Source organism: Pan troglodytes, chromosome 12, assembly GCF_028858775.2.
Source record: "Pan troglodytes isolate AG18354 chromosome 12, NHGRI_mPanTro3-v2.0_pri, whole genome shotgun sequence".
NCBI lineage: Eukaryota > Metazoa > Chordata > Mammalia > Primates > Hominidae > Pan > Pan troglodytes.
This window is the reverse complement of record NC_072410.2, coordinates 98789389-98817032: the sequence shown is the minus strand read 5'-3', so window position 1 is coordinate 98817032 and position 27644 is coordinate 98789389. Positions and strand designations below refer to the sequence as shown.

The 27644-nt window shown below is 45.7% G+C and overlaps 2 protein-coding genes across 6 annotated transcripts; one reads left to right on the top strand and one right to left on the bottom strand.

The window, feature by feature from the left end:
- Nucleotides 1–448: 448 nt before the first annotated feature.
- FKBP1B (FKBP prolyl isomerase 1B) lies at nt 449–18215 on the top strand. 5 transcript variants are annotated; one of them, XM_009442107.5, is made up of 5 exons: nt 461–649; nt 5012–5059; nt 11915–12027; nt 14803–14881; nt 16485–18215. In XM_009442107.5, the coding sequence occupies exons 1-5, from the start codon at nt 613–615 to the stop codon at nt 16508–16510; spliced, it is 303 nt and encodes a 100-aa protein (XP_009440382.1). In that variant the 5' UTR covers nt 461–612; the 3' UTR covers nt 16511–18215. The 5 variants fall into 5 exon arrangements, with proteins under 5 accessions (XP_003949814.1, XP_009440382.1, XP_001144201.2 ...); XM_009442108.3 differs by lacking the exons at nt 14803–14881; nt 16485–18215 and adding exons at nt 5214–5302; nt 14162–14780 and having other exon boundaries at nt 493–649; XM_063790082.1 differs by lacking the exons at nt 14803–14881; nt 16485–18215 and adding exons at nt 5583–5650; nt 14162–14780 and having other exon boundaries at nt 504–649.
- Nucleotides 18216–18682: 467 nt separating this feature from the next.
- Nucleotides 18683–27627, bottom strand: SF3B6 (splicing factor 3b subunit 6). The gene is made up of 4 exons (XM_515324.6): nt 27304–27627; nt 25180–25298; nt 19424–19562; nt 18683–18951 (listed from the first exon to the last, which is right to left on the bottom strand). Exons 1-4 carry the CDS (start codon nt 27331–27333, stop codon nt 18862–18864), a joined length of 378 nt encoding a protein of 125 aa, XP_515324.1. The 5' UTR covers nt 27334–27627; the 3' UTR covers nt 18683–18861.
- Between the last annotated feature and the right edge of the window lie 17 nt (nt 27628–27644).

The following is a 27644-nucleotide window of genomic DNA, read 5'->3' as shown; positions in this document are numbered from 1 at the left end:
GAAGAAGGATCGCTTGAGCCTAAGAGTTCGAGGTTGCTGTGAGCTATGATCGCGCCACTGGACTCCAGCCTGGGCGACAGAGCAAGATCCTCTCTCTAAAATAAAAATAAAAATAAAATGATGGTTTAATCGCCGGCCTTTGCCCCTTCTGCCCCCCGGTTTAATCGCCGGCCTTTGCCCCTTCTGCCCCCCACCCCCCACAAGTCTGTAGGACCGGGTTGACTTCCCAGAGCTTACTACAGATTAGATGCTAAATAAATGTCTGTTGGACGGATGCGCGAATGAATGGATGGATGGAGGATGTGGTTGTGCTTACCACGCTCCCCGGTCAGTGGGTTAATGTCGTCAGGCGGGGCCAGGCTTGCTAACAGCCGGGCGGGGTCCCTTCCCCCGGGCCCCGCCCCGGCCGACCCCACCTTTCCGCGCGGCTCCGCCCCGCCGCCCCCTTCCCAGTGGCCCCTCCCCGCGCAGGTCCCGACTCCAGCCGCACCTCCTCCGGCTCTGCAGTGGCGGCGAGGAGGCGAGCCGGAGCGACTGCGGGGCTGGGGCCGGAGCCGAGCCGGGGTCGGGCAGCAGCAGGGACCCCCCAGAGGCGGGGCCTGTGGGACCGCTATGGGCGTGGAGATCGAGACCATCTCCCCCGGAGACGGTACCGGGCTCCCTCCGGAGCCGGGGGAGGGGAGGGGTCCCGGGGCGGAGCCCGGAGGGCGAGGGTCTGATTCGGAGGTGGCGTGGAGGGTGCTGAAGGGTCGGGGGGCTGGATGGGGAAGGCAGGCGGAGACGCCGGACGGGATTCTTGGGGGTCTAGGAGACCATCCTCCACCATCCTCTTCCGCGCTCACCTAGGGGAATGTAGGCGGCAGCCCGGAGGCGGGGGTCTGCGGCCGGGAGGCGGGGGTCTGCGGCCCGGAGGCGGGGGTCTGCGGCCCGCCACCGCCCCGGGCTTCTCCTGTCGCGGCTGCAGTCGTTCGGTTATCCGCTGCTGCTGATACCCCAGCCTGGGTTTCGGCTTCGCTTTCCCTGCCCTACTCGGCGAGCTCTGGAAAGCAGGACCTGCTCTCGGATCCCCGCTGCTCGGGGACCTCCTCCTAGCGCGTCCCCCGCCGGGCCTCCCGTCGGTCGCTTCCCTGCGGGCCGGGCTGTGAGCGGCTGTGGGGACAGACCCAGGCTGGGGAAGGGGGAAGCGCTCCCTTGCCCGCTTCCGGATCTCGCTTTATCCTCCCGCCGCTTTCAGACTCCCTGGCCACCCTGTCCACTCCCATGGCCTCCACATTGAAGCTTCTAAGCCCAGCCCTGCGACCTACGGCCGAACCTCTCCCTGGACGTCCCAGGGTGCTCCCTGGTCAGCAAGTCCAAAACAGAACTCTCGCTTCCCACCTTCTCTCCTAAGTGATCCTCTTTATCCCCCTTCCGTGTCTCACTTTCCCAAGTCCTTGTATTACTGGGTCTGGGTGTGCAAGGAATAGCCATTTCTTTATTTCTTGAAATTTAATTAATACCAAAGCCCCCATTGTCTGCAGGGTTTGATGGGCAAACTTCATATCAGATATTATTAATATGAACAGCTCCCCTCCCCAGGAAATTGGAGAACTTCTTGGCTCCAGGCCATCTTCCTTGTCCAATCCCAACCACTACTTCAGATATCCCCTGGAGTACAGGCTTCTTTGCCCACGCAGGAAACATTGCTGCTGGGTCCCAGAAAGCATCTCCCTGAGGCCTTTTCATCCCTCAGCAGCCCCTGAGCTAATCTCCCCATCTTCAGTCTCTCTTCCCTGCTTTCAATCTCGTCCCCAATCTCATATTCACTCCCTTTCTATATCATAGCCTGAAGACTCTTCTTAAAATGCAGTGGCTCACGCCTGTAATCCCAGCACTTTGGGAGGCCGAGGCGGGTGGATCACAAGGTCAGGAGTTCGAGACCAGCCTGACCAACATGTTGAAACCCCGTCTCTACTAAAAATACAAAAATTAGCCGGGCATGGTGGTATGCACCTGTAATCCCAGCTACTCGGGAGGCTGGGGCAGGAGAATCACTTGACCCTGGGAGCCAGAGGTTGCAGTGAGCTGAGATTGTGCCATTGCACTCCAGCCTGGGTGACAGAGCAAGACTCTATCTCAAAAAAAAAGAAAAAAGAAAAAAAAATGCATGTTTGACTATGCCCCTCCCTCAGGCAGAAGATGTTTTAATGATTCTTCCCTCTCCCCCAGGAGGGGCCTTTGGTGCTATGGTCTATTCTCATCTTCCACACTAGAGCTTCATCTCTCACCACCTGTCCTAAGCCCACCACTAACTTTTTCCTCCAGCTTTCCCAAGCTGCCTGCAAGTTGTCAAACACACCACTCATTCAGCAAATATTTATTGAACGTGTGTGCTAGGCCCTAAGGTGACACAGTTGAAACAGACAGGGTTCCCGCTATTGCTGGACTGAGGGCCTTTGAACATGTTACATGTTGTTCCCTCTTCCCAGATGGTGTTTTTTCACTTCCTCTGGTAAACTCTTACTTGTCTTTCAAGACCTGGCTTCACCATTCTCTCCTCTATGATGTTTTCCTTGACTTCTGTGGTCAGTTAACTGCTCCCTCCTCCAGGCTCCCATAGAGTCCTCTAAATATCGGCTCTGTGGTTAGGCTTCCTTAGGCTTTGTTATCCAGCCCTGTAGCTTTAAATTCCAGCCAAATTTATACCTCCAGTGCAGACTCTTCATCTGCCTACTTGCAATATAAACTCAGATGTCTAATAGGCATCTCAAGATTGCCACCCGCACAAATCTGTTCCTCCCGTCTTCCCTATCTCAGGAAATAGTTGCACTATTCATCCAGTTGCCCAAACAGAAAACCCAAGCATCGTTCTTGTTGTCTCCTTTGTCCTCATCCTGGACCCCATTTCCAGTCTGATTGCATGACCTGTCAGCTCCGCTTCCAAAATATATCTCCAATCTTTCACTCTCTTCTCTGCTGCCACCACCTTAAATCAAGCTATCATTGATTTCTTGTCTGGATTATTGCAACAGACGCCTAACCGTCCATCCTACACATAGCAGCCAGAGTGATGTTATAAAATCTTAATTCAGATTATGTCATTCTCTGGCTTAAAACCCTCCAGTGGTTTCCTATTGCACTTAGTATTAAATCCGGCTCTGCAAGCCCTGCATGATCCATCTCCTTCCCACCTCTCTCCTCCCTCCCTTCTTTCCAGCACCTAGCCTCCTCGCTCACTGCAAATGTATTGATTCTGTGCACTTGTTACTCCTTTCCCAAGTGCTATTTCCCAGTATTTTGCTCATCCTTCAAGTCCCAGCTCCAGGGGGCACCTTCTCCAAGAGGCCATCCTGGACCACTCTGTCTGAAATGGCCTGTCCCACTGCATCTCCCTTTAATACATCATTGTGCGTATTTTCTTTAGAGTATTCATCATAATCCATAATCATTTTGTATATTTAAGTATTGTCTCTGTCCATTAGAATATAAACTCCAGGGCGGGTTTGGTGGCTCATGCCTATAATCTCAGCACTTTGGGAGGTTGAGGTGGGAGAATCTCTTGAGCTCAGGAGTTCAAGGCCAACCTGGACAACATGTTAAGACCCTGTCTCTACAATTTTTTTTTAAAAAAATTAGCTGGGCATGGCGGCATGCACTTGCAGTACTAGCTACTCAGAAGGCAGAGGAAGAAAGATTGCTTGAGCCCAGGAGGTCAAGGCTGCATAGAGCCAAGATCATGCTATTGCACTCCAGCCTGGGTGACACACTGAGACCCCTACTCTTAAAAAAAAAAAGTAAACTCGCCGGGCGCGGTGGCTCACGCCTGTAATCCTAGCACTTTGGGAGGCCGAGACGGGCGGATCACGAGGTCAGGAGATCGAGACCATCTTGGCTAACACGGTGAAACCCCGTTTCTACTAAAAATACAAAAAATTAGCCGGGCGTGTTGGCGGGCGCCTGTAGTCCCAGCTACTTGGGAGGCTGAGGCAGGAGAATGGCATGAACCTGGGAGGCGGAGCTTGCAGTGAGCCGAGATCGCGCCACTGCACTCCAACCTGGGAGACACAGCGAGACTCCGTCTCAAAAAAAAAAAAAAAAAAAAAAAAAAAAAAAGTAAACTCTAAAGGAACAGGGATAGAGATCTTGTTTGTAGTGTTCACTCCTGTATCCCTGTGATCAGGCACAGGCTTGGCACACCATAGGTACCCAGTAAATATTTGTGGTTTTGTTTTGTTTTGTTTGTTTGTTTATTGTGACAGGGTCTTGCTCTGTCACCCAGGGTAGAGTGCAGTAGCATGAACACAGCTCACTGCAGCCTTGACCTCCTGGGCTCAAACAATCCTTCCACTTCAGCTTCTTCAGTAGCTGGGACTATAGGTGTGCAGCACCACACCCAGCTAATTGAAAATATTTTTTTTTTTTTTTTTTTTTTTTTTTTTTTTAGAGATGGGGTCTCCCTATGTTACCCAGGGTGATCTAGAACTCCTGAGCTCAAGTGATCCTCCCACCTCAGCCTCCCAAAGTGCTGAGATTACAGATGTGAGCCACCATGCCCGGCCTCTCAGCAAATATTTGTAAATTATTATGTTTATTCATCTTTGATGGATGGATTATAATCTGCATTGTAATCTGGTATTTGTGTGTCTGTTTCCCTACCTTCCTCATGAGTTCATACATTGCTCTGCATGTCTGAAGTCTGGTCCAGGCCTGGCACATAGGAGGCCAACTGTAAATGTCTGTGGAATGGATGATGTGAAGTAAAAGGGGCAATCAAAGAAAGTGGGGGTGGGGTGGTGGGAAAGCCCAGGAGACAGCAGAATTGAGAAAATTGAGGGGGTAAAGTAAATCCAGGCCAGAGAGGTGACGTGATTCATTCTGGCTTGTACAGGGCCCAGAGCCAGAACTAGGGCCACAGGCATCTCCATGGCATGGAGGGGAATGCAGGCTGGAGCTCTTGGTCAGGATCATACTTAATGTCCCAGGTGTTTTTCCAATACCCTACTCCTTCATCTGCCCTCATGTCTCCCTGCAGGAAGGACATTCCCCAAGAAGGGCCAAACGTGTGTGGTGCACTACACAGGTAAGTCTCACCCCCTCAGCCCCCACCCAGTTCTTCCCCTCCCAAGGCAGGGCTGTCCTCTGAGCTTCTCTCCAGAGGTGCCTGCCTCTGGATCAGGGCTAAAGCCCAAGGCAGCAGGGTCTCCCTGTGACCAGCCATCCTCTACTCCTCCCAGCCAGTCTAGTGGGAATGATAAAGGAGGCTTGGAAGGCCAACTCTTTCCCTCTTCTACCAGCAAGGGCCATCCATGGTGCCAGCTTCTAGGTGAGTCAAACACCTTCAGTCCCCTTCCTTCTGTTGCAGGTATGGTGGAGCCCCTGTCCCTGCTGGGTCTGTCTGATATTTGGAAATCCCTCCTAGAGCTCCCAGCAGACTTTCTCTCCATCCTGCAGTATCATTAGAGAAGAAGAGGAGGGGAGAGGACAGACAAGTCACCCAGAGGCTCCGATGCCATTTGAGGGGTGGGGTGATGGCAGTGCTTTTCTCTGGGTACTGAGGGAGCCCAGAGCGGGACTGATCCCAGTTGGATGCTCTTTATCTGCAGGCGAGGTAGAGTGAGTTCTTCAGGACTGCTGGCAGGAAGATCATGAGCAGGTGTTTGTTCCAAGGGAGGTGAGCACCCTGCCTTGTGACCTGCTTCCTAAAGTGGCAAACTCGATGACAGCCACTTAGCAGACAGCAAGCCCAGGTTAATTCCTAGGACATACTCGGATGGGGCCATTTTTAGCAGTTCTGTGGGCCAGTGTGAAGCACAAGGTTAATTCTAGGCAGATGGTGTGGATGTTTTCAGCAGTTGTGTTGCTGGTCGCTGACGTCAGTGGGCTGGACCATGTTTTATCTCCTGGTGATGTGGCCTAATTACCATGGGTCGTCTGGGGCCTCTGACCTGTGTAATTGATTTAACAAATTTGCATGTTATAGACAGACCAGTATTTATCAAGTTACTGAAACCACAACATCCTTTTGCAAAGTCCTTTCACAATACATACATAGGGCAGCAGCTCCTGTCTTGGGAGAGACTATGTCTTATCAAACATAGCGGGAGACTATGGGACTTTTGGTAAACTTTTAAGTTAAATATAAATATAGTAGAGAACATAATGTAAGATGTCTAGGTCAATGAATTTTTTCAAAGTGATCACATTTATGTGACTACCACCTAGAGAAGCATAGAACATACAAGCATAGAACCAGCATCCCCAAAAGTCCCCCTGATGCCTTCTCCCAGTCATTTCACCTCCCTAGAGGTAGCTATCATTGTTTTTCTTTTTTTTTTTTTTTGTCATTGTTGTTTTGAGACAGGGTCTCACTCTGTGACTCAGGCTGAGTGCAGTGGTGATCACAGCTCATTGCAGCCTCGACCTCTCGGGCTCAAGTGACCCTCCTGCTTCAGTCTCCTGACTAGCTGGGACCACAGACATGAGCCACCATGCCTGGCTAATTTTAATTTTTTGTAGAGACGAGGGTCTCACTATGTTGCCCAGGCTGGTCTCGAATGCCTGTATGCAAGTGATCCTTCCACCTTGGCCTCCTAGTGCTGGGATTACAGGTGTGAGCCACTGTGCCTGGCTGGCAACTATTACTCTGACTTTTGTCTCCATGGATTGGTTTTGCCTATTTTTGAACTTCATCTTAATGGAACCACAGCGTAGGTACTCTTTTGTGTTTGGCTTATTTCACTCACTATTATGTCTGCGAGATATATCCAGAGTGGTTTATTCCTCTACAGTATTTTAATGTACGAGTATGTTGCAATTTATGTATCCTCTCTACCGTTGATGAACATTTGGGTTGTTCATAATTTTTGTTTATTACAAACAGTGTCACTTTGATCAGTCTTGCAGGCATCTCTTAGTGTACATGTGTACAGACACATGTGCATGTTTCTGTTGGGTATATACCTGGAAGTGGGGTACCTCCTGGGCTCAGCGTTAGCAGTACTGTCTGACAGCTTTCCAAAGTCGTTGTGCCAGTTTCCACTCTAGGCAGCTGTGTAGGAGACTGCCAGTTACCCTGTGTCCTCCCCAACACTTGGTATTGTCAGGTTTTGTTTTTGTTTTGTTTTTTCTTTTTTTGAGACAGAGTCTATGTTGCCCAGGCTGGAGAGAAATGGCACGATCTTGGCTCACTGCAACCTCTGCCTCCTGGGTTCAAGCGATTCTCCTGCCTTAGCCTCCCGAGTAGCTGGGATTACAGGCGCCCACCACCAAGCCTGGCTAATTTTTGTGTTTCTAGTAGAGACGGGGTTTCACCATATTGGCCAGGCTGATCTCAAACTCCTGACCTCAGGTGATCTGCCTGCCTCGGCCTCTCAAAGTGCTGGGATTACAGGAATGAGCCACCACACCAGGCTTTGTTTTGGTTTTGGCCTACTCTGGTGAGCGTTCAGTACTATTTCACTGTGGGTTTTTTTGTTTTTTTTTTTTGAGACAAGGTCTCACTCTGTTGCCAAGGCTGGAGTGCAGTGGTGCGATCTTGGCTCACTGCAACCCCGCCTCCCGGGTTCAAGCGATTCTTGTGCCTTAACCTCCCAAGTAGCTGGGATTACAGGTGCGCACCACCACACCCAGCTAATTTTTGTATTTTTTGTAGAGATGGGATTTCACCATGTTGGCCAGGCTGGTCACTGTGGTTTTGATTTGTGTTTCCCTGATGATGAATGAAGTTGAGCACCTTTTCATGTGCCTACTGGCCATTTGGAATCCTCTTTAGACTGCTCTAATTTTGTCCATTTTAGAAAATTAGGTTGTCTTTTTCTTTTTTTGAGACAGAGTTTCACTCTTGTTGCTCAGGCTGGAGTGCAATGGCGCAATCTTCACTCACTGCAACCTACACTTCCCGGGTTCAAGTGATTCTCCTGCCTCAGCCTCCTGAGTAGCTGGGATTACAGGTGTGTGCCACCATGCCCGGCTAATTTTGAGGTTTTTAGTAGAGACAGGGTTTCGCCATGTTGGCCAGGCTGATCTCAAACTCCTGACCTCAGGTGATCCACCTGCCTCGGCTTCCCAGAGTACTGGGATTACAGGTGTAAACCATGGTGCCTGGCCGGTTGACTTTTTCTTGTTGATTTATAGGAGTTTTGTATATGTTTTGGATATGAGTCTTTTGTTGGTTATATCTATCCCAAACATCTTCTCCCACACTGTGGCTTGCCTTTTTACTCTCTTAATAGTATATTTTGAACAGAAGTTCTTTTTTTATAGTTTATATTTTCTTCTTTTCTTTCTTTTTAAAATTTTTTTTCTTTCTTTTTTATTTTTGAGATAGGATCTCACTCTGTTACCCAGGCTGGAGTTCAGTGGCTCTAGTCTTCAGGGATCATGGCTCACTGCAGCCTTGACCTCCTGGGTTCAAGGACTCCTCCCATGTCAGCCTCCCAAGTAGCTGGGAGTACAGGAACATGCTACCATGCCTGGCTAATTTTTTTTTGGGTTTTTTTTGTGTGTGTGTGATGGAGTTTTGCTATCGTTGCCCAGGCTGGAGTGCAATGGCACGATCTCGGCTCACCACAACCTCTGCCTCCCAGGTTCAAGCAATTCTCCTGCCTCAGCCTTCCGAGTAGCTGGGATTTCAGGCATGCGCCACCACGCCTGGACAGTTTTATATTTTTGGTAGAGACTGGGTTTCTCCATGTTGGTCAGGCTGGTCTCGAACTCCCTACCTCAGGTGATCTGCTCGCCTCAGCCTCCCAAAGTGCTGGGATTACAGGCGTGAGCCACCGGGCCCGGCCATCTGGCTAATTTTTAATTTTTCTGTAGAGAGGAAGGTCTCCCTGTGTTGCCCAGGATGGTCTCAAACTCCTGGGCTCAAGTGATCCTCCTACCTTGGCCTCCCAAAGTGCTAGTATTACAGGTGTGAGCCACTGTACCCGGCCTGAACAGAAGTTCCTAATTTTGATGAAGTCTGACTTATCAATCTTTCCCTTTATGGTTAGTGCTTTCTGTGTTCAGTTTAAGAAATCTTTGTCTGTCAGGCCAGGTGCGGTGGCTCCTGCCTATAATCCCAGCACTTTGGGAGGCCAAGGCAGGTGGATCACCTGAGGTCAGGAGTTCGAGACCAGCCTTGCCAACATGGTGAAACCCTGTCTCTACTAAAAATACAAAAATTAGCCAGGCATGGTGGTGCATGCCTGTAATCCCAGCTACTCGGGAGGCTGAGACAGGAGAATCACTTGAACAACCCAGGAGGCGGAGGTTGCAGTGAGCTGAGATTGAGCCGCTGCACTCCAGCCTGGGTGACAGAGATGAGACTCTGTCTCAGGAAAAAAAAAATATATATATATATATATATATTTGTCTCTAGGTCATGAAGATATCCTTCTATTTGTTATCTTGTAGAAGCTTTATTATTCTATCTTTCATATTTAGGTTTATGATTCATCTGGAATTGATTTTTTTGTGTGTGGATTTGGTAGGGGTTAAGGTTCATTTTTTTCCCATATGAATATACTGTTGACTCAACAACCTTAATGCAAGAAAAAGAAACCTTTATTTGCTGCATTGCAGTGGTATCTTTGTCCAATCAAATCACCATGTAAGTGGGTCTGTTTCTAGACTGCATGGTTTTGGCTTAACTTGTAGCAATAGATAAATGAAGTTATTTATCCAAAGTAGATTAAGTCACATGAAACCTGAAGAAACTAAGGAATGAGAAAGGAAAGTCGGTATATAAATGGAGCGTGTGAATGTGTGCATGTGTGTTTGCATATCTGTGTGCATATTTGTACAAGTATGTATCTGTGTGAATGTATGTAGATCTGTGTATGTAAATATTTTCTTAGCATCTATTTGGCCACCAGGGCTTCTCTCCTGAGTGTGAGTGCATAAGTGCATGTGAGCATGCACAAGTATCTTTGTGTATTTGAATATCTTAGCAACCTTAGCAAATGCATGCGATTGTATTTGATCTTGTTAGCATCCATCTGCATGTACCTCTGTGTAGCCAGAAGGGTTTTCTTCTTTGCCTCATTTAGTACCCAGGGCAAAAGCTTAATGTATTCTACTCAGAAAGTAGTTAAATAAGACTGTTTCTCTAATATACATTTTAGTTGTAGGAATTAGGAAGTAGCATCATAGATGCTCCTACACTAAGCTGGCCTTGCTTCCTATGTTAAATATGACACATCTGAGGCCCTGGGAGAGGAAGTGATTTGCCCAGTCTCACACAATGAGTTAGAGCCAGAGTGAAGTCAAAACCCAGTCTCTGGATGTACAAGCAAGGTCTTTTTCTAGTCCCAAATGGCCTTTTGTGGTGGTCCAGGGACTGCTGGGAGCAGTCGTGGAACTGCATCATTTACAGAAGGTCTGATCTTTGAGCCAGAGTCACAGAAGAATTGAGAATAGCTGTTGGGCCTTGGGCTGCTGGACTGAGATGACATGTGGACATCGGGATGACAAGGCTTCTGAAGCAGAGGCTGGGGGACCCAGAACTGCTGGACCAGCACCTGGGGGGGTTCTGGTTTCAAACAGCCCTCTTAGTACAGAGTCTGGAGGCCACCTCTGACCAGCTAGGTCACCTTACACTGTTCCCTACAGTAGGGGATAATGTAACCTTTGGGTTTTCCCTTTTGGGGGGAACTTAGGAAACCTTAGGAACCTTATGTGAGGACTCAACCTGAGGCTGGAATAGCTGGGAAAACAGAACTTTAGGCGGAGGAAGTGGCATAAAAAAGTTGAAAAGTCTGGCTGGGCATGATAGCTCACACCTGTAATCCCAGCACTTTGGGAGGCCGAGGTGGGCGGATCACCTGAGGTCAGGAGTTCGAGACCAGCCTGGCCAACATAGCAAAACCCCATCTCTACTAAAAATATGAAAAAATTAGCAGGCATAGTGGCAGGTACCTGTAGTCCCAGCTACTCAGGAAGCTGAGGCAGGAGAATCCCTTGAACCCGGGAGGCGGAGGTTGCAGTGAACCGAGATCACACCACTGCACTCCAGCCTGGGCAACAGAGGGAGACTCCGACTCAAAAAAAAAAAAAAAAAAAAAGTTGAAAAGTACAGAGGAATTTGAGAAAGGTATGACCTGAAAAGGACACAGAGGGAAGGGAAGGAAGGGGAGAACAGAGAGGGTTATAAGCAGGCCAGAGCCGGATTGTGAAGTGCCTGTATGCAAGGTAGGCATTTGGATTCTGCCCTGGGGAGCTATTGAAGTATTTTGAGCAGGGGAGTAATAGAATCAGATTTGTGTTTAAAGAAAAAAAAAATCAGTCTGGATGCCAAGTAGACAATGAAATGGAGGCAAGTAAAAGAGGATCAAAAAGACCAGTTAGGAGGTTGTTCCTGTGTACAGGTGAGATAAGCTGGTGACTTGGTCGTGGTAATAGAAACAAAGAAAAGGCCAGGCACAGTGGCTCACGCTTGTAATCCCAGCACTTTGGGAGGCCAAGGTGAGTGGATCACCTGCAGTTCAGGAGTTCAAGACCAGCCTGGCCAATATGGCAAAACACTGTTTCTACTAAAAATACAAAAATCAGCTGAGTGTGGTGGTGGGCGCCTGTAATGCCAGCTACCTGGGAGGCTGAGGCAGAAGAATCGATTGAACCCAGGAGATGGAGGTTGCAGTGAGCCGAGATTGTGCCACTGCACTCCAGCCTGGGTGACAAATTGAGATTCTGTCTCAAATAAATAAATAAATAAAAATAGAAATGAAGAAAATAGGTGGATTCCAAAGATATGGAGGACTTAGTGATAGGCAGTATGTGGGGGTGAGGCAGAAGGAAGTGTCCAGATTTCCTGCTTGGGCAACAGGATGGATGGGGAGGATCAGAAGAGGAGCAGGTGTGTGCAGAAAAGGCATTCCATTTTAGACATGTGGAATCTGAATTGGGAGTTTACTCATGACCACAGCTCTATTGCACCCGATTCTTGCTTTGACAGGAATGCTCCAAAATGGGAAGAAGTTTGATTCATCCAGAGACAGAAACAAACCTTTCAAGTTCAGAATTGGCAAACAGGAAGTCATCAAAGGTTTTGAAGAGGGTGCAGCCCAGGTAGGATGAGGATTCACATTAAAGGGGATCTGGGGAGTTGGGGATCTGGGATCAGCACTCTGCCCTCCACCTCCACCTTCACCCACTCACAGACCACTACTGCTTTGACTCTACAGCCAGGGCATGGCAACGCCATCTGGTGTCCCCTCCTGGCTTTGCGTCCCCACCCCTCTCCTTGCCAGCATACCTCTTTTGTGTCCCTGGGGGCTCTCATCCCAAGCACATCCCCCTAGGCTTGCTCAGAACTAGCTGAGAGAGCCAGGCACGGTGGCTCACACCTGTAATCCCAGCACTTTGGGAGGCCGAATGGGGCGGATCACTTGAGGCCAGGAGTTCAAGACTAGCCTCACCAACATGGTGTAACCCTGTCCCTGCTGAAAATACAGGCGTGGTGGTGCACGCCTGTAATCCCAGCTACTTGGGAGGCTGCGACAGGAGAATTACTTGAACCGGGGAGGTGAAGGTTGCAGTGAGCAGAGATTGTGCCACTGTACTCCAGCCCAGGCGATGGAGTGAGACTGTCTCAAAAAAACAAAACAAAAAAATAAACTAGCTGAGGTCTACCAGTTGTCTGGGACTGAGGTGGTGGAAGAGTTGGGGTGGAGTAGGCCAAGAAAATTTTTTGTTTTTTCGCTTTTTTGAAAAGAATTTCAGAGTTACAAAAATATTACAGAAATAGTACAGAGTTCTTCTATACTCTATCCAGCTTCCCCTTCTTGCATAACCATAGTACAATGATCAAAACCAGGACATTCACACTGATACAAATTACTTGCTTATTCAAATTTTTGATTATTCAAAATTCAAAAGTAGATTTAATTTTTACCAATTGTCCCACTAATGCTGAGTGGGTTCTCAACAACTGCTGTGATGAGCCCTGGTTCAAGCTGTTCTTCCTTGGTCTGTCTGTGAAGTCCTATGATGCTCCCTTACAATAGGTCTTGTTTTTGGTGTTTTTTTTTAGAAAGAGTATCACTCTGTCACCAAGGCTGGAGTGCAGTGGCGCAATCTCGGCTCACTGCAAGCTCCGCGTCCTGGGTTCACGCCATTCTTCTGCCTCAGCCTCCCTAGTAGCTGGGACTACAGGCGCCCGCCACCACGGCCGGCTAATTTTTTTGTATTTTTAGTAGAGACGGGGTTTCACCGTTGTTAGCCAAGATGGTCTCGGTCTCCTGACCTCGTGATCTGCCCGCCTCAGCCTCCCAAAGTGGTGCGAGCCACCATGCCCGGCCTGTTTTTTGTTTTTTATTTTTATTTTTTTTTGAGACGTAGTCTCACTCTGTTGCCCAGGCTAGAGTGCAGTGGCACAATCTCAGCTCACTGCAACCTCCGCCTCCCAGGTTCAAGCAATTCTCCTGCCCCAGCCTCCCGAGTAGCTGAGATTACAGGTGTGCACCATCACCATCACGCCTGGCTAATTTTTGTATTTTTAGTACAGACGGGGTCTCACCATGTTTGCCAGGCTGCTCTTGAACTCCTGACCTCAGGTGATCCACCTGCCTCAGCCTCCCAAAGTGCTGGGATTACAGGTGTGAGCCACCACGCCCAGACTTTTTGTATTTTTTAGTAGAGACAGGGTTTTGCCATATTAGCCAGGCTAGTCTTGAACTTCTGGACTCAAGTGATCCGCCCACCTTGGCTTCCCAAAGTGCTGGGATTACAGGTGTGAGCCACCACGGTTGGCCACAATAGGTCCCCCTTGCCACCTTGCTGGTGACTCTAGTCTCTAAACCACTTTAATGAACTGCCCCTGTCACCTACTTGAGTATTTACGTGTGCTATTCATACACCCTCTTTTCCTAAAGAGGCCTATTCTTTGGAAGAGGGTGAACTATGAACAAATGGAAGTGTTTCAGTCATACACAAATTGAATAACCAGTAATGTTTGTCAGATGCATGAATTTGGACCACTCTGTGAGGGTTACTGCCCCACAGTCTCATCTCTGCTGAGGCAGAATCTGCGTTTGTTACAGCTGTTAGCACAATTTCAATGTATCCCATGTAAAATTCATCTGAGATCTTCAGAGTTAACATTGAGGATGGTTTGGGAAAATGCCATAGTCATCTAACTTTTTTCTTTTAAATCAAGCTGGGTCCTCTTTCTCCTCTCCCCATCTGCCCCCATCCCTGCTAGATGAGCTTGGGGCAGAGGGCGAAGCTGACCTGCACCCCTGATGTGGCATATGGAGCCACGGGCCACCCCGGTGTCATCCCTCCCAATGCCACCCTCATCTTTGACGTGGAGCTGCTCAACTTAGAGTGAAGGCAGGAAGGAACTCAAGGTGGCTGGAGATGGCTGCTGCTCACCCTCCTAGCCTGCTCTGCCACTGGGACGGCTCCTCCTGTTTGGGGCTCTTGATCAGTGTGCTAACCTCACTGCCTCATGGCATCATCCATTCTCTCTGCCCAAGTTGCTCTGTATGTGTTCGTCAGTGTTCATGCGAATTCTTGCTTGAGGAAACTTCGGTTGCAGATTGAAGCATTTCAGGTTGTGCATTTTGTGTGATGCATGTAGTAGCCTTTCCTGATGACAGAACACAGATCTCTTGTTCGCACAATCTACACTGCCTTACCTTCACTTAAGCCACACACACAAGGTGCTCAGACATGAAATGTACATGGCGTACCGTACACAGAGGGACTTGAGCCAGTTACCTTTGCTGTCACTTTCTCTCTTATAAATTCTGTTGGCTGCTCACTTAAACAATGTCCTCTTTGAGAAAATGTAAAATAAAGGCTCTGTGCTTGACAAACTCCTGTCCATCCTTATTTTAGGTAGGAAGTGCTCTAAGGACCACACAAGCCAGGTGCCCTTGGGAAAGAGTGGAAAGAAAGGAGGGTTCCAAGTGGCTAGGTGAGTGATAAATATAATAGCTACAATGTGAGCATTTTACATGCTGGGCCTTGTTCTACATACTTTTTTATTTTATTTATTTATTTATTTATTTGAGATGGAGTCTCGCTCTGTCACTCAGGCTGGAATGCAGTGGCACAATCTTGGCTCACTGCAACCTCCGCCTCCTGGGTTCAAACGATTGTCATGCTCACCAGCATGCCTGGCTAATTTTTGTATTTTTAGTAGAGACAGGGTTTTGTCATATTGGCCAGGCTGGTCTCAAACTCCTGACCTCAACTGATCCACCTGCCTTGGCCTCTCAAAGTGATGGGATTACAGGTGTGAGCCACTGTGCCTAGCTATATACTTTTAAATTATTACCATCGATCCTCTAAGCAACCTTGCACAGTAGATATTACCTGCCGCTCATCTCAGGCTCAGAATCCTCCTCTGCATAACTAAAGAAATATAGGCTCCAAATCTTGTAGCCTAGCAATCAGATGTGGGACTTGAGCACCTTATGTGCTCTTGCAATCTTTGTTTGGACTACAGCCAGAGGGATGAGCTCCACTCACCCAGATGGATACGGAACACTTTTTGTGTCTAAACAAATGAAGGTGTGTTAAGGGCTTGAAGTCATACACTAACTCACATTGGGAAGTTCCTTGTGAAAACAGTGTGTGATTCTGAGCTTGTTTTCACATATACTGCTTAGTTTCACCTAGATTTGTTCTGACTTACATTGAGGAATTACTTTTGAGAAGAATGTATGATTCTGAACTTGTTTCCACATATAGTGCTTATTTCATCAACATTTATTGTAACTAACCAGAAACACCAGTTAGGTTTTAAAATCAGCACACTTATTGGTGTAGGTTATATATAGGCCATAGGAGACTGAGGCAATATACTCAAACATTTTTCTTTTTTTTCTTTCTTTTTTTGAGACGGAGTCTCACTCTATTGCCCAGGCTGAAGTGCAGTGGCATGATCTCGGCTCACTGCAAGCTCTGCCTCCCGGGTTCACACCATTCTTCTGCCTCAGCCTCCCGAGTAGCTGGGACTACAGGTGCCCACCACCACACCTGGCTAATTTTTTGTATTTTTAGTAGAGACGGAGTTTAACCATGTTAGCCAGGATGGTCTCGATCTCCTGACCTTATGATCCGCCTGCCTCGGCCTCCCAAAATGCTAGGATTACAGGTGTGAGCCATCACGCCCAGCCTCAAACATTTTTCTTTCAGTTGGTATAGGATGAGAAAAACTCCTGGCCATAGTTGGGGTTATTCTTTTTTTTTTTTATCATTTATTTATTATTTTTAAAAAATAGAGATGGGGGAATCTCACTATGTTGCCCAGGCTGGTCTCAAACTCCTGGCCTCAAGCTATCTTCTCTCAGCCTCCCAAAGTGTTGGGATTACGGGTTTAAATCACTGCACTCAGCCAATACGGTTTTCTATCAGTGACGACTTGGAATTGTTTCAAGATTGAGGACGGAGGGGCTGATAACAGGTACTGTTAGTGTTCCTCATAGACCCACTGATACATGTCACATGATGTCATATATATGCTATGAGGCCATGTCATCTTGGCTACATGATCTACCTTTTTTGTCTCCAAGAAATCCTGGCTGTATTCCTTTGCTGAGGGTGGAGGAGCTAATGAAGAAGCAGTGCTTTAGGATGGAGAAAACGAGAGAAAGGAACTGCCTTGCATTTTAGTCACCAAAGTCCCTGTGCTCACCTCTATTGTGAGACTAGACCAGCCAGAGGGTATTTCCTTCAGAATGTCTTGGTTCCTGGCTTTCTTTGATGACCCAAATGCCTACAATAATTTCTCAGAAGTCAGCCTGCATAAAAGACATACGCATATTTTCTGCTGTGACACAAATAAGATAACAAAAGATGGCATCAAGGACTATTTCAGGTGCCCACTATGGGGCATATAAAAGATCTTGGTCTAGAGTATTTATAACTGAGGTGGGTCAAAGGAGACACCCACTAAAAGAACTCCCCCAAAGTGCAAACACATACTGGCTAGCACCTGGAGAGGACAGGTGAGGCTCTGCAGGTAAACTGGGAAATGAACCATTTTACTGGAGCTCTTAAAAGATGATGCAGAAAATCATGATGCAGTATACTAATGAGCCTGGACATTGGCCTGTGAGAGCCACTGAAGTTGTTAAACAGAAGAGCAATAATAAGATCAAGGTCACATCAGTTGTTTTCAGACTTTCAGTCAATGAATTCTCTATTCCTACAAATTTTTTTCTTAGAAACTCAAAAATTTAACCTAGATGAAAGTAAAGCAGCTCTGGCACATGTGTGTGCACATATAAACACAGTCATCTGTTGCACTCTTAAAAGCATTTGAAAAATTGAGCTTTGGATGCCTTGCACAGAGGACCGATCATAATTATATCCTCAGCATCTTGGTACAGTACTGTGTGCAGAGTGGGGGTCAGTGTTTGTCCACTGAGTGCAAGTTCTTGTAACTTAATTGCGACAGGATATGGAATTTCCAAACAATTAGAGGGAAGTTTTAAAAGTCTTAACCTTAGGTCATGAAATTCAGCTAACAGATATATCAATCCAAATGATGGACTGGTCATGATTGCTAATAGAAGGAATTTCTCCTTGTTATTAAAACAACTACACCAGAGGCAAGCTAGCCTGCCACTTAGACAAATCACGCTCTAAGTTTTAAAGTCTAATTTCAGTTTTTCTCTTACAAGAAAGTCTTTTAGAAAATTCTTTTTACATTACCTAAAGGCACACCATGCATTACAAAAACTAATAATGCATTCATAAAAGCATTCAAAAGAAAATTACAGCCGTAGCTCCTTTCTTATCTTCCCACCCTTAGAAATGACTCTACTCTCTTACACTGCTTTCAAAAAACACTCAGATATAATTAAAAGCAGAATTGATGCTCTTTGTACATTGAAGTGATTCAGTGTATGTACCTTCAAATTGATTTTAGGTTCCAATCACACACAAAACAATTAGTCCATGTTTTTCCATTTGGTCCATGCCTAAGCAATAAAAAGCAAATTACGGCTATATTCTCCCAAGCTGCCATGATGATGAATGGGGTAATAACCATACTGTTTCCATGTCATGGGAACTCATGATAATAAGAATGAGCATTAAGTATTTATGGCAAAGATATATTATGAGCTAAGGTCCAATATACCTACAGATACTTAATAACTAAAGGAAAAGTCTACATAAATACAATCTTAGACATGTAACAAACAACGCCACTACCCAAGCAGCTTGCTCTCAAATTTCTACCAATGTGACAATTATTATGTACCCATAATAATTAAAAAACAATTTAAAGAGGCAAATCTAAGTTTCTAACAATGTACTATCATCTAAATGATCATTTCTATAATAGACCTCTGTTCTAAAGACAAGGGTACTCATATTGACACAGGTGTTTTGTTAACTATAAAGCAAGCATTATTCAAATGTAAAGGCTTGGTTAATAACTGGTTGTTATCACACCAGCTTTGTATGTTAGCATTTTATTCATTCAACCAACATCATGAACTTTGGTTTCCTCACCTGCAAAATGCAAATACCTATCTTCACTGAGTTGTTATGAAGATTTCATTATTAATGGACATTCAATAAACAGCAAGTTCCTTTGATGGCTAAGCACTGCACCAGGCCCTGGAGGCATTAAGAATGTAAAGAGGTCCTGTTCTCAAGAAACTCAGAATCCCTAGGAGCACCTACAATTCTTGATAAGCTTCAACTGTTTTTTCCTGGTATCAAACAGGAAAGGAAAGTTCAAGAGAAAAGACTGAGGTGTTTCACAAAAAGCTACAAGTTTATTAACATAATGTATTCCAATATGTATCAAAGTTTCAAGCAGGTCATTTTGAACCTCAAATAAGAAATCACAATATTTAGTATTAATTAAAAAGGAAAAAAAGGTGGTAGTTGTCATTCGTGGGATTTAGTCCAAAATGAAAATGTAGAAAACATTTATTTTGGTGGATCTGTGTTGATGCCATATTTCTCCTTGAGAAGCTTCAACTGTTCCTCCTTCTTCTTTGTGTCCATCTTCTGAAATGCCTGGAAATGTGGTAAGCACCAAAATTAAATTACCAATCTACAGCCAAATGACTTTCATCAATAGCATTAGCCAAAAAAGAAAGTCATAGTAGACATATATCATCACAGTACAGTTCTACACTAATTCTCTTTTTTGAGATGGAGTCTCTCTGTCGCCCAGGCTGGAGTGCAGTGGCGTGATCTTGGCTCACTGCAGGCTCCGCCTCCTGGGTTCATGCCATTCTCCTGCCTCAGCCTCCCGAGTAGCTGGGACTACAGGCGCCTGCCACGTCACCCGGCTAATTTTTTGTATTTTTAGTACAGACAGAGTTTCACCGTGTTAGCCAGGATGGTCTCGTTCTCCTGACCTCGTGATCCGCCCGCCTCGGCCTCCCAAAATGCTGGGATTACAGGCATGAGCCACCGCGCCCGGCCAGTTCTACACTAATTCTCAAATGAGATCACTACACAATGAGAACTTTGCTATACTTACCCTGTTGGCATTATAGTACAAAACCACAAGGTATCTGTTACAAACATTGAATCCCGATAGGTGATCACATGCATTCTTGGCATCAAAGATGTCCTCATAGACCACATAAGCTGTTCCTCTAGTTTCAGGTGTGTTCCCCCTGGAGAGTTAAGTTAAACTTAATTAAGATATACATTTACCTGAGCATTGATGGTTGACTTACAGAACTGTCTTTTAAACTGGTAACTGTCTTTTAAAAACAGTAAATTGAAATACGTTTTTAGTTAAGTATTTTGAAATCAACCTGAAACCATCAGAGGAAATAAACATGGATAGATATACCGTATAAGCCTGTAATTTCTTGAATTAGGTAATTTTGTTTTTCATTTTTATCTTAACTAAAACATCCATAGGTCAAGCTGACTGTCACATCAGGAATACTAAGAACACAGCTACTACACAGAACAGCCTCGCGAGTTGTGGGGACTACAGGTGCTCTTGCCACCCTGACTGGCTCTACGTTGTCTTTGTTTTGTTTTGTTTTTGTTTTTGTTTTCATTTTTTTGAGACAGACTCTCACTCTGTTGCCTAGGCTGGAGTGCAGTGGCACAATCTCAGCTCATTGCAACCTCTGCCTCTCAAGTTCAAGTGATTCTTGTGTCTCAGCCTCCCAAGTAGCTGGGACTGCAGGCATGTGCCACCATGCCCAGCTAATTGTTGTATTTTTAGTAGAGACAGGGTTTCATCATGTTCCCCAGGCTGGTCTCAAACTCCTGACCTCAAGTGATCCGCCTGCCTCAGCCTCCCAAGGTGTTGGAATTACAGGCATGAGCCACCACACCCGGTCTACATTCATTTTTAATACAACTCAAACGCTAATGCACGATACAGCTGTGTGGCTAGGGAGAAGGGATAGGCTTCTGCAAAGATGGGAGTGGAAGTGTGCTTGTGGATAGGGTTATCTGTGAACCAGGGCAGAATGCTGGAAGGTGGCTGGAAGTGGAAGCTGACCTTACTTATGGATACGAGGTTGCTGTTAGTGTAGTTATTCCTGGCCACTTCCTTCCTTCACCTCACCAACTTCCTCTGGGAGAGGGAGAGAAGTTTGAGGAGCAACGGAACGCTAAATTGCAGGCAGCAGATGGCCATGTGACTGTTAGTGGAGACAGTGGGTAGAGGTCCCACTCAGTTCAGGCTCTGGGTGACAAGATGGCCCCCTTGCCTCCGTCTGTGTTCCAACCACCCAGTGCAACTGTGGAATGAGGTTTAAGACTGTGGGCTGACTCTCCATCTGCCACAGTCCTTACATAGGGTTGAATAAAAGCAGTGGAGCCATGGGAAGAGGAGGTACCTGTCTAGACTTGATCTAGGATAGGACTATAGTCTGGGCCCTGTTCAAGCTTGTGCTTCCTGTAAAATTGAAAAGGAATAGGGTACTGGGGGTGATTGGAGGGTGCCACTGTCAATGAATGCGCTCACTTTGTCAGGTTGTGTGGGCCTGATGAGGGGTTTTAGAATGTTCTTTAGGCTCTGGGAAGTCTTAACAACTTTCAGACTTTTGACTTTTAAAAACTTAATAAGATTTTCAGTTCCTTAAGAGCAAAGGTGATCTTATGCGTACTTCGTTTACTCCTTTAGTGCCACGCATAAGGCAGACGCTAATACGCCTTTGAAAAGTGGAGATCTACTTTCTCCTATCAATTCTCTCACACACACTTTGTCCAGGAAGCTCAAAACAAAACTAAACAAAGCAACTCTCTTTCTTCCTCTTATATCTTCTTAGGAACTAGAATAGGGATAGACACTAACCCCACTTTAAAGACTCTCCATCTTAAGTGTCCCAGCCCTAATTATCAACCTCACACCTTGAGAGCCATATTATAATTTGAACTTTTGAAAGCATGTATCTGTACCTACCACGTATTGGACACTGAGCTAACATTATTTTCTTATTTTTTTGAGACAGAGTCAACCAATTCTTGTGCAGGTGTGCGCCACCATGCCCGACTAATTTTTGTATTTTTAGTAGAGATGGGGTTTTGCCATGTTGGCCAGGCAGGTCTCGAACTCCTGGCCTCAAGTGATCCACCCGCCTCAGCCTCCCAAAGTGCTGCAATTTTCTTGACTGGCATTAAAATCTTAGAGTAGGAATAAGAACACCTAAGCGTGTAACTTAGCCTCTGTGAGCTTCGGCTACTTCACATATCCAGTGCCATCAGGCTCTATCACGTGCCCTACCTTCCACGTGGGTTTAATAATCAAAAGAGGTAACAAGTATCAAAGAGTTTTAAAAAGTACAAAGTACCAAGTGCCTGCTACATGCCAGGTAGGGTCAAACCAAATCATCCTGATTTGACTGGGACTGTCCAGGTTTTAGCACTGAAAGTCCAGTGTCCCAGAAAATCTCTCAGTACTGGGCAAACTGGGAAGGTTGGTCACCCTAGTGCCAGGTGCCAGGTATATAATAAAGCATGATCATAGTAATGGAACAGAAAAACAGCTGTTTCTCAATCTATAATTTAGACCTAAGCTCCTGTACCCTAAACTTCTATTAACCTATTCAACACATATAGACTATGTTCTTTCTGTGACAGGCACTAGAAATACAATAGTGAAAAAGATAAGCATCATCCCTTCCTTCAAGCTTATATTCAGGCAGTAGAAAGACATTAAATAAATATGAAATCATTATAAATCTTTTTTTTTTTTTTTTGAGATGGAGTCTCACTCTGTCGCCCAGGCTGGAGTACAGTGGCATGATCTTGGCTCACTGCAACCTCTGCCTCCCGGGTTCAAGCGGCTGTCCTGCCTCAGCCTCCTGAGTAGCTGGGATTAGAGGCATGCACCACCACGCCTGGCTAAGTTTTGTATTTTTAGTAGAGACGAGGTTTCACCATGTTGGTCAGGCTGTTCTCAAACTCCTGACCTTGTGATCCGCCCACTTCAGCCTTCCAAAGTGCTGGCATTACAGGCGTGAGCCACTGCGCCCAGCCCTGAAATAATTATAAATCTTAAGAAATGTTTCGGCTTGGCACGGTGGCTCATGCTTGTAATCCCAGCACTTTGGGAAGCCGAGGTGGGAGGATCACCTGAGGTCAGGAGTTCAAGCCCAGCCTGGCCAATGTGGTGAAACCCCATCTCTACTAAAAATACAAAAATTAGCCAGGCATGCTGGTGGGTGCCTGTAATCTCAGCAACTCGGAAGGCTGAGGCTGGAGAACCACTTGAACCTGGGAGTCGGAGTTTGCAGTGAGCCGAGATCATGCCATTGCACTCCAGCCTGGGCAACAAGAGTGAAACTCCATCTTAAAAAAAGAAATGTTTCATAAAAGTAGAAAGCTGTAACAGATAGGGAAACAGGGAGCTACTTCAGCTAGGGTGGTCAGGGAAAACCCCTCTGAAAAGGTGACACTGAAGCTGAGACCTGAAGAATGAGGAGGAGCCAGGCATGAGATGAGCTGGTGAAAACCATTCCAGATACAAGGAAAATAGAAGCACAAAGGTTCTGAGCTGCTCTGCACTCTTCTGAAGATGCCCCTGCTTTATTCCCTGTCCTTTCATTTTGGCTTTCTGAAACATTCTCTAACTTCACTGATTTTAAGCATCCCTTAATTGAGTACTATCAATAAATTTTATAATGCCCTAATAAACCAATCACAACCACTTTTTATATTATTCTTCTATTTTGTTTTCTTTTGTTGAAACAGGATCTCACTCTGTCGCCCAGACTGGAGTGCAGTGGCATGATCTCGGCTCACTCACTGCAGCCTCAGCCTCCCAGGTTCAAGAGATTCTCCCACTTGAGCCTCCTGAGTAACTGCATTACAGGCGCGTGCCACCATGCCCAGCTAATTTTTGTATTTTTTTGGTAGAGAGGGGGTTTCACCATTTGGCCAGGGTGGTCTCGAACTCCTAACCTCTGGTGATCTGCCTGTCTCGGCCTCCCAAAGTGCCGGGATTACAGGTGTAAGCCACCACATCTGGCCTATTCTACTATTTTCTATATTATTCATTTAGTATACATGGGGTGCTTACCATGTATCGCACAAGTGCTATCAACACAAAAACAAAAATAATATATGGTACGAGCCCTGGAGGAACTCACAGCCTGCCCAGGGTGACAGATGAGTATAGAGACAACAGCAAAACCATGTGTTAACCTAGGAGAGACACATGGAAATGCTACGGGAGCAGAAGAGTGGCTAATGTACACTGGGAAGGAAAACTGATAAAGTACCTTCACAGACACTGTGTAATTTCATCCAAATTAAAATTCTTTTAAGACAGTAGGTTAGGAAGACTGTATTTCATAGATAATTGAAACCCAGATAAGGTTAAATATTTTCTCCAGTTTTGTAAGAGTAGGCAAGCCAGTATTTGAACCCAGGCCTTACAACCAATCTATGCTGTTTCCACATTAAAAGCTAAAAGGCCACCACCCAGATTATCTCATACATGAAGAGAAAACCAAAAAAGCTAGGCAACTAGTCACACACATGGCTAGTAACAAGGCCTGAAGTAGAATCTTGTCTCCTGATCCCCAAGTCAGGGATTCGCCATGTTGGCCAGGCAGGTCTTGAACTCCTGGCCTTGTATACCATTCTGTATCTAGAGCAGGGTTTCTTGACCTAGAGTCCATGTATCCCCTGAAATATATGCAACATGTGTGTGTTCTTCTGTGGAGGGAGTCTAAAGCTTTTATCAGATGCTCAAAGGACTGAGACCTCCTAAAAAGGACAGCTGGTCTACAACACGTTCACTTTCATCCCCATCTGAGTACCAATGATCATGTATTTCCAGCTCTTGGTTTACTCTCTGGAGGGACAGTGTCATTCAAAAGGAGGGTCCTCAAGACCTCATAGTCCTAAAGCCAGGAAGGAGCTCTCAAGTCATACAAGACGGAATTCCGACTAGAAATAAAAACTTTATATGTAGTCATTACTGTGGTAAAATAATAATTTTTTTTAAAATAAAAACTTTAGAAATCCTTTCAGATGGACTCTTAAGTCACTAGCCCTTTCATATGAGCTCGGGTGTCAGAGGCTATGGTACTGTGTAATGTAGAGGTTCAATTTAGAGTCAGAAGATTTTACCACTAAGCACTGTAAGATAGAAAGGTACTTTACTCTCAGGGCTATAGTTTTGTTGATCCAAATAAAAGCACTTATTATGGTTAATGGTATTCAGTAGATGTCCAGTAAATATCACTTGAAGGTATGAACCCCAATCTTTATATTAAATTAAAACGTGAATGCTTGTAATTAGATGTTTTCCTCTATACTTTTAAATCTTCAGTTGAAAGAGCTGTAGTTGAAAATATCATTTTTTTCTGTTACTTTTATACTCTTTTACTTAGTTTATTCAGAAATTCTGGGGTTACTTAAAGAGACAGTGATGACTGTGGAGAAAATTATAGAGCTACTGCATACAAAAAACACAGTGTAACAAGCTAGCTTTACAAATAACAGGTATGCAATAAATGTTAGTTCTTTCCCTTCTCAACCAGTTTCCTCAAAGCATTCATTACTACTTCAATGAATGCTTTGAGGAAACTCAAATCCTCTTCTTGGCTCTCATTGAGCTGGATCATTAGGGTCTCAGTAGGTTTTCTCCCCCCTTCAAAAAGATCTCATCTCTCTGATCTCAATCTGCTAGTCTCAAGGCTCTTGGTAAGGGTTGTTGCACTGCACACAGCACAGGGTGGCCTCATTGTCAGCCATAATTCTGAGATTACAGATTATGCTATCATTTTCTTTAAATGACTCAGTAAGACTCACACTCTGATTTGACGAATAGGTCCATATTTCCCAAATATATCATACATTTCTTCAGCTGTGATTTTGTATGGCAAATTTCTTATATACAATATCCGATTTACTTCAGGTGGAAGTCGAATCTAAAATGAGAAATATGTATTGTTATTATAATTAGGGGCATTCTAAAAAATTATAATTTAAATGCCCCTATAATTAGGGGCATTTTTTAAAATTCTTAATGATACGTAATAATAAAAAGCCAAGAATAAGAGGTATAATTTGATGTTTCTGAAAATGGGAAGATCTTTGAAAAAGCAACAGAGGCTCGGTGCAGTGGCTCGTCCCTATAATCCCAGCACTTTGGGAGGCAAAGTGGGAGGATCACTTGAGCCCAGGAGTTTGAGACCAGCCTGGACAACATAGTGAGACCCCCATCTCTACAAAAATTTTAAAAAATTAGCCAGGCATGGTGGTGGGTTTAGGCCTTCGCAAACCTTACCACCATCACTCCTGCTAACACCTGAGTTGGGCTGTACCCTCTTCCCTGCCCATCCCAGGAGATGACCCTGATTCTTGTTTCTTGGAGAAAATAGACATGACCAATTGAAATACTTTTCATCTATATCCAACTACTTTCCCTCTATTACTACGCCAACCTTCATCTACTCAAAACCTTTACTTCTGAACTCAATCTATCTTTCTTCCATATCATGTTTCGCACACTCTGCTGGATTGCTCCCATTGGCATAAAAACACACCTGTATCACACATCTTTTAAAAAGTCAACTTCTGGCCGGGTGCGGTGGCTCATGCCTATAATCCCAGCGTTTTGGGAGGCCAAGGCAGGTGGATCACTTGAGGTCAGGAGTTTGAGACCAGCCTGGCCAACACGGAGAAACCCTGTCTCTACTAAAAATACAAAAATTAGCCGGGCATGGTGGTGGGCACCTGTAATCCCAGCTACTCAAGAGGCTGAGGCAGGAGAATTGTTTGAACTCAGGAGACAGAGGTTGCAGTGAGCCAAGACTGTGCCACTGCACTCCAGCCTGGGCGACAGAGTGAGAGTCCATCTCAAAAAAAAAGTCAACTATCATCCAATTTCCCTACTTCCTATTTAAATGAGAACTCATGGACAGAGTGTCTTTGCTGTTTCCATTTTCTCAACTTCCACCATCTTTTCACCCCACTGCAATCAAGTTTTCATCCACTGAAATGATTCCTATCATCAAGGTCACCAAAAGTCTCCATTTACATATCCAATGGTCAATTGCCTGTCTTTTCTTTCTTTCTTTCTGTTTTTTTTTTTTTTTTTTTTTTTTTTGAGTCAGGGTCTTGCTCTGTCTCCTGGGCTGAAGTGCTGCGCAGTGGCACAATCATGGCTCAAGGCAGCCTTGAATTCTTGGGCTCAAGCAATCCTCCCACCTCAGCCTCCCAAAGTGCGGGGATTACAGGCATGAGCCACCTCACTCGGCCTAACTTCATCTTACACCTCTAAGCGTTTTACAGTTGACTAATCTCTTTTTTGAGTTGTTTTTTTTTTTTAGTTTCCGTAACACTGCACTCTCAAACACTAGAATGTAAGCAGAAGGACTTGTTTTATTCGCTGCTGTATTCCCAATACGTAAGACTAGTGTCTGGCACATAGTAGTTGTTCAATAAATATAATTGATGAATTATGTCCCACATGGCAAGCAGAATACATAGTAGGTGCTCAAAAAATATTGTTTTAATTAATGTGTTAATGAAGGATCCGAAAAGCACAATGATCTGAGGGGAATCCCAGGTCCTAGTTGTTGGTGAACCATTAAGTTAGTTGAGGACTCTTCTGAGATATCGACTTTAAGTCAAGGAGATAATCCTAACGCCAGGTCCTTAGGTGCGGGTCAAGCAAAGAGGCTACAGGGGTAACACTATCACTGACACTAGAGTAGAGACTGAGGAACTCTCAAAAGGGGTGGGGGCAGAAATGTGGCTCAAGGAGCATATCTCTGAGGATGGGGCCAGGATAGTGTCTTCGTTGACAGGATAGGAATTCTGGAGTTCTCCGCTCTGGGGACGGAGGAGGAGCAAGAATGCTCCGATCCACGCCGCTAAGAAAGTCAAACCCGAAGTTCTCCCACCCTCCGCAGAACACCCGATACTCACGTTCGCCCTCTTGGCCGCTTGCATCGCCATCTTGGCGGGCTGATGAAGTTACCGTAGCAGATACTGAAATTCCTCCGGCCACCTCCGGAGCTCGCTCGGCTTCGGGGGTTACACCGCGTTAGATGCAGGACATCAACATCCAGGACCCGCCGGAAGCTGTCACAGCGGAATAGCGCCGTCTTACGCTGAGACGCGCTGACGTAGCAGCCCCCTTCGAATAGACTCCGGGGTAAAACCGAGCCTGAGCGAGACTCGAGGCCGGAAGATGGAAAGTCGAGAGTCCAAGACACTTCCGGGCTCTGTACCGTAAAGGGCGGGGCGTAGCCTCCAAAAGGCGAGAT

Excerpts from the sequence above, each read along its gene's own strand:
- FKBP1B (XM_001144201.6), top strand. The coding sequence starts at position 613 with ATGGGCGTGGAGATCGAGACCATCTCCCCCGGAGACG. Across the intron at positions 650-5,011 it reads GACCATCTCCCCCGGAGACG|GAAGGACATTCCCCAAGAAG; the intron begins GTACCGGGCTCC and ends GTCTCCCTGCAG. Across the intron at positions 5,060-11,914 it reads GTGTGTGGTGCACTACACAG|GAATGCTCCAAAATGGGAAG; the intron begins GTAAGTCTCACC and ends TTGCTTTGACAG.
- SF3B6 (XM_515324.6), bottom strand. The coding sequence starts at position 27,333 with ATGGCGATGCAAGCGGCCAAGAGGGCGAAC. Across the intron at positions 19,563-25,179 it reads CCTATTCGTCAAATCAGAGT|GGGGAACACACCTGAAACTA; the intron begins GTGAGTCTTACT and ends TTAACTCTCCAG. Across the intron at positions 18,952-19,423 it reads TGTACTATAATGCCAACAGG|GCATTTCAGAAGATGGACAC; the intron begins GTAAGTATAGCA and ends CCACATTTCCAG.